This window comes from Ornithodoros turicata, chromosome 6 (genome assembly GCF_037126465.1).
Source record: "Ornithodoros turicata isolate Travis chromosome 6, ASM3712646v1, whole genome shotgun sequence".
In the NCBI taxonomy this organism is placed as follows: Eukaryota; Metazoa; Arthropoda; class Arachnida; order Ixodida; family Argasidae; genus Ornithodoros; species Ornithodoros turicata.
The window spans coordinates 74,105,380-74,111,379 of NC_088206.1; the positions used below are offsets into that span (position 1 = coordinate 74,105,380).

General features: G+C 45.7%; 1 protein-coding gene across 3 annotated transcripts; it reads right to left on the reverse strand.

Annotated features, from left to right (window-relative positions):
• Positions 1–319: 319 nt before the first annotated feature.
• LOC135398401 (uncharacterized) lies at positions 320–4,011 on the reverse strand. Of its 3 annotated transcripts, none has more exons than XM_064629812.1 (12): positions 3,695–4,011; positions 3,370–3,456; positions 3,033–3,095; positions 2,395–2,473; positions 1,581–1,678; positions 1,472–1,525; positions 1,306–1,413; positions 1,134–1,245; positions 978–1,080; positions 870–922; positions 723–817; positions 320–659 (listed from the first exon to the last, which is right to left on the reverse strand). In XM_064629812.1, exons 1-12 carry the CDS (start codon positions 3,767–3,769, stop codon positions 654–656), a joined length of 933 nt encoding a protein of 310 aa, XP_064485882.1. In that variant the 5' UTR covers positions 3,770–4,011; the 3' UTR covers positions 320–653. The 3 variants fall into 3 exon arrangements, with proteins under 3 accessions (XP_064485882.1, XP_064485881.1, XP_064485880.1); XM_064629811.1 differs by having other exon boundaries at positions 866–922; positions 1,581–1,666; positions 3,695–4,010; XM_064629810.1 differs by having other exon boundaries at positions 866–922; positions 3,695–4,010.
• Between the last annotated feature and the right edge of the window lie 1,989 nt (positions 4,012–6,000).

A 6,000-nucleotide genomic window follows, 5' to 3' on the forward strand; every position in this document is an offset into this window, starting at 1 on the left:
GTCACTTCTCCAAGGTATCGCGTCTTGTTTAGTGTACAACTCCAGTCATGCAGGTTTTTTTTTTTCTTTCATACGTTATAAAATGATTCAGTGCATATTTCTACAGCAAATGAGTTTCCCAATTTTTGCAGTGAGTCAACACAATTGAGTTGAGAGTCCATCGAAGCTGTTTTTGGTGGGCATAAAATAGTCCTAGTAATAGTAGTGATGCTAGAGAACACAAGTCAGTCTCGGAAAGGTGGGCTCATGATAAAATATTTTCACAAATGATTCACGCAAGAACACCTGGAAATGTTCCTCAACTGAGAAGCAACAGGTATTATGTGCAGAATGGAAACTTTATTCCAGTCACGCATGATGATGAAAAATATGCCATTTACAGTTGCATATGAACCATGAATAAGTGCTAAAAGAAGGGGTATTTACACTGAATGGAGCACACGCTTATCGTGGGCGGATAGTTTTATGCTCCAACTGATAATCATTGATAGCTTTTGCTCTCTACTTTGCAGGGAGGAAAATTATGCGTGGTACCGAGATTTCGTACGGCTATCAAAAAGAAAAAGTTTACGAGAGTTGACAATACTCCGTCCAGCCGTGATTTGGAGCCCCGAGATGAAGCACACCGACAGAACGGTCCTTCGATGCCGTTATCAGATCTGTCCATGAGTCAAGGCTTTTTTTTGTTCCCATGCAAATCTATCCTCGTTTGGGAAGGATACATTCATCATAAGGAGAGATGTCCATGTCCTGGATATCCCCTTTATGGCTGAAAACTTCTCCAAGGAACTCGTGCCGATCAGGGTAACGTCGATACCTGAAACCCTTTTCTTAATAATTGGTTGTTTTATAAGAACTAACGTACCTACGAACTGTTCCTCGGTCACAAGCAGTGTACAGCAAGCCACCATTGGAAGTGTACCTAATGTGAGAATGTCAAAGCAGTGGAAAGCGTAGTACCCAATACTATGTAGTACCTAAGCTTCCAGATGGGGTAGTCTCCGTGTTCCCGGAGTTGTTCCTGGACTCCGATATCCGGTATGTATCCAGAGATATTGTCACCTCCAACCAATAGTACACCTGCGAAAAAGACTCAGTTATTGCGTTTTCTAAGGATAATTCTCCGTCTCAACTGTAGAAACCATCTTCCGCTCCGGAGCCATACGGCTCGGGTGTGGATGTAATGCAGTTGGAGCTGTGACCCACTTCGAAGCAGTGCAGGTAACGATTGTCCAGTGTGGTCACCTGCAATGGCAGAAAATGCTATTTCGAACAACTGCTCTTTTAGAAAATTTCCTCTTTTACCTTGCAAACGCCATCCACGGAAAGTGAGAGAACTGCACTCTGATGGCTGCGCACAAATGGCCAGCTACTGTGCACAAACATCACATCACGGATGATACTGTTGTGCAGCTACAATTTGAAAAATATATTCTCGTCATGTCTGCCAGGAGCGTGTCGTATCACTCACGTCGTAAACAAAGTCCAGGGGTAAGGGCATTCGCAAGTCAAATAGAGTGAGACCCTGAAGAGGTAAACTCAGTTTAATCTTGGCTTCAATGACCCCCCCGAGAATTTACCTTCCCATTAACGCAGCTACAGACAGCCATGTTGGGGCAAATTGGATCAGCTGCCAAACTGCCTCTGTCCCTTCCATTAAAAGCACCTGCAAAAACAGCTACACTAAATTGCTCCTTCCTGATATCAGACATGTACAAGATACTACAACAAAGTACATTTCTAATACAACACCAAATAGTCGAGGCAAAATGTACTTTGAAATATTTAACGTACTTGAGCGTTGGCCATCAAAGAGATTACTTTATTTTTCTTATTGTTAAGGGACATTCAACCGATGTAGAAACAACAATGTATCAGCTTTAAAATGTTCCCTTACCCAGCAAAAATGTTTTCTCAATTGTGTTCTCTCAACAACAACGCAGTAATTACGAAACAAGTCGCGTGCTATCTCATACGCGCTCGATGTTCTCATAACACTAGCATGGATATAACATTGGTGCACTTTTTAATGAAAGCTTTAGACAAGTGTCACTAGACTACATGCATGGAAAGTGTCCTGCTGTTGTCATCTTCCAGAAGATATTACTGCTTCAAGAAGCTTTTGGCTGACCTTGTGGGATTGACTAGGACTGGTTGAGACATGCTCCTAGCCTCACAGCTAGGTCACGCACAGTGGCATAGCTGCGCCTCCAAGGTGGTGGTGGTGGGAGCTCGATACAAACCCCCCTCTCTGATCCTGATTCCCGTACATACAGCAAGGTCAGCGACAAAATTCTAGAATATCTCAACATTACAAATGCGACTCACTTCTGCCGGGATGGAGAACCATGACGTACTACGAGATTCACAAGTCAGAAATAAAACATCACTCACAATTGTCATAGGTCATCACCTGCTCCCCCCTCTCGACGTCAATAACGGCAAGTCGCCGAGCCGTAGTGGCTGCCAAGATCTAGATGGATAATGCAAAAAGTGACAAAGCAGAACCCCCCCTGGTGGCATTTTTTTAAAGCTACGCACCACATCCTCTGCAGGTTTGGAAGATTTGCCTTAAGGGGGCACTAGAAACGGAATGAAAGACCTTGACAGAAACATGGAAGAAACGTCATCACTGTCCATTGCATCGTGGGTGATTTATGCGCATTTACGTTTCCTTCCCGTTGGTCTCCACAAACAATTTCCTGGGCAAATTATTTGAGGAGTACCCTCGAGAACGCTCCACGAATGATGCAATATTTTTGTGTTTTGGTCAGGGTCTTTTCTTCCGCAAATTTTGCACTTTAGTGGCACTTGAAGGAACCATTGCATGTAGGCTCTTAAGGGTAAAGCACGATTCCACCTCGTTCAACCAGATTACTACGTTACAAAATTTCCAGATTTTGAGATGATAATTGTAGCACAAAGGTATTACTACGCAACAGTGTATGCTTCTATTAGAGCCTGATTGGAAGCAAGTTGCATGAATAGAATTACAAAATAAAAGCCAAATTTGCGCATCATTTCCCACTTACTCGAGAGCCGTCGCTCGTGAAACGCACTGCATTGACATTTCGAGCAAGTCCCATGGCTGTGATCTGCAAAAATGTGGCAATGGTAGAAATCTCTTACGGACACAAAGGGCAGTTGAACGAAGCTTTCAAATGAGAAACAGTGTCTGAGGTTATGCATGTTTTTCACTTTCTATACAGTTTTCACACCAGATGCATAGTATTGTACAGATGTTTAAGTCAAGGTCCTTGAGTTTCTCCACCAGATTTACACCAGGCTGAGACCTTTTTCCAACCTTGCAAGAAATCTTGTCCAAGATTTTACATTTTTATCTTGTTTGGCTGTAGGTAGCCCCATCACCTGATAGCACATAAGCAGTTCCATCTGCTGTGCCGAATAGAGGTTAACTTTGCCATCGTAAGCCCCGGAGCAGAAGAGGTAACGATCCTGAAAGAAAAGAATATGCGTTTCCAGTGGCCACTGTCATTTATCCGAGCAACACTGTACGGAAGGCATGCGATTCTTAGGGTGCCTTAGAAAGGACTCTGCTTCATGACGTGTCATCTCAATTCAGGTTCAGGTTTTCTTTGTGGAAGGCGTCACTCTCAATAACATCGCATTCGCCTAAACACGGACTCGACTACGGACAGACTTTGAAGCATCCAACTAACTTGTACTAACTTACCCTAGGACTAAAAGCAACTGCACGGACACTGCCTTGGTGATATCGCAAAAAAACTGGAGAACCTTCTCTTTGCATTATACTCCGTACACGGTTCTGCAGTGCTTTCACGTGATGCAGAAACGCCAGATGTACGCTCTCTTCGTGGCCATGCTCATTTGCTGTACAAATGTATCACCGGAACAGCCCACAGCAAAGCATAGATACCACACTAGAAGTGCTTTACGTCGTTAATATCTCCTTGATTGTATGCAACAAAAAGCTTCTAAGCTGCGCACAGAACGAAACTGATCAAACTAATAGAGGGCGCGGACATAGCGGGCAAGCGATGGCGATGGACAAGCATGGAATGTTCACGAGTCTTTTTGCACAGATATTTCTTTCAGTGTCACTTTTGATACTCTGCCCATGGGACGTGCACGGGCTTACTCCACTCAACTGTTGTGCGGTCTCGTACCCCCTGCCCCTCTCATAAAGTGTACACCTTCTTGAAAATGAAATACTGCGAATTTATCCGAGAAAGCACATCACAGCCGAGTGAAATTGATAAGCATTGCATAGCATATACCACGTTCTGTGTTGGCAATAATAAGAACGGCTAGGTCGCTATGCGGGAAAATCCGTGATTGGATGCAGAAATTGTCTGCTTTTGCGCGTGCTAGTGCACGGCGTGAGCAGACGACTTTCAGAAGTGAGTGGCGACTGCCGGAAACTCTCGTACATTTTCTTTCAATTCTCAGGCGCATTCTAGCAAATGGCCCCTTGCTGGTTTAGAACAACTATCCCCAAGAACACACACAGTCTTCAGGATGTCTCCACAGTGTCATCGTGTCCTTGTCCTTCGAGGTCTATCCCCAGAACGTCCTGAGGATGACACTCGTGGACTGTCCGTGAAGAGTCAATTAAGGTACGTCCTGTGCCCGTCCCTGTGGGTAGCTAGCGGGATGAGAAATATTACTTACTTTGCTCTCGACACGGGGCTGCTCAGGCGCCGATCTAGGATTAGCCCGAGGGGCGGCCCTATGGGACAATACGGTTGGAAAAACACTCTCTACGCACGCTGCAGAAAGAGACGCAAACCGTTTGCAAAGATGGGACAAGTCAGCTGCTATTTGGTCGGCAATGACCTGTCGTTCCATCCTTCCAGGCTGCCTATCCTTCGGGGCGTCCTCTAATGCTGTTGATGGCTCCTGTTTTGAGTTCGTGCAACGTTCCATCTCAGACCCACCACCGAACTGACAGCAAACACCGCTGCTGCCTGTACCCTCTGTAGATCGCTTATATTATCCTAGTTCCTTCCCGTATACAACGTTAGCGACAGTTTCCTGTTTCTTGAGGTTTCTCGTTCCTGAACCATCAACTCAGAATTAGGCTTGGAACAACTATAGCAGGGTGAACTTGAGACGGCGAAAATCTGCCAGAGCCTGCTACATCATTCTGGTCTATCATAACGATGGCGGGGCACCTCACCTGGACTTACCCTGGCCATTGTGCAGGAGAAACAGCCATCCGGTACACAAGGTACATACCTACCCTGTCCAGAGTGTGTAGTTATCAAGTCCTGGGTATGTGGCTCTGAGAGAGTTGCTATCCAGCCTATGGTTGGCCATTGGGCCCAGAGAATTGTTAAATGGTGACAACTTACAGTTCACTTTGCTGTTACGGTATTGATTGTGGTTACACCTCTACCTGTTTGTACACATATGACGTCATAGTGTTCGACAGCGCCACGAATTTGGTAGAGTTGAACTACGTTCAAAGCTAGTGGCGAACAAGGTCGCGGCCGAAAACCACGGTCTTGAGGAACTTACGATGGTCTCTAAAAGGGACGCGACCTTCGGTCCTAGTTTTCTTTCAATAGGAGGCAGCGAACAAATGCCCATTCGTGGAACCCAGCTCTCCCCTTCCGATCTGTTTCAGTCTGGCTACCAACGTCATAATGACGTTGGGGGTAGAGGTTTATTGAGCAGCGTTTTGATAACTTGTAGTTCCGTTATAATGTTTGTCAAGAACTCACCACCCCACCATAATGCTCTTCTAGGGGCCTTTGACGTATTATAAATAAATAAAAAGTGGCCATCCGGCTCAAAAGCGGCTCGGCACAATAGTGGCAGTCGGCGTGTCCAAGTGTGACCGTATGACACGTGACAACCGAATTCAGTTACTACACAACCCGATCACAGCCATCCGGCCTCGGCTTGGCTGTCGGCGTGTTCAAGCGTGGCCATCCGGCCCTTGACACCCGAAAACAGTAACTACCAAGCCCGCGATCACGGCCATCCGGCCTCAGCGTGGTTGTCGGCGTGTTC

What these genes read in the sequence shown, in the direction of transcription:
- LOC135398401 (XM_064629810.1), bottom strand. Translation starts at nt 3,769, where the DNA reads ATGCAAAGAGAAGGTTCTCCAGTTTTTTTGCGATATCACCAAGGCAGT. An exon ending in CAGTTGCTTTTAGTCCTAGG is followed by an intron (nt 3,457 to 3,694) that starts GTAAGTTAGTAC and finishes CTTTTCTTTCAG; the next exon opens with GATCGTTACCTCTTCTGCTC. An exon ending in CATCTCTCCTTATGATGAAT is followed by an intron (nt 660 to 722) that starts GTATCCTTCCCA and finishes ACTCATGGACAG; the next exon opens with ATCTGATAACGGCATCGAAG.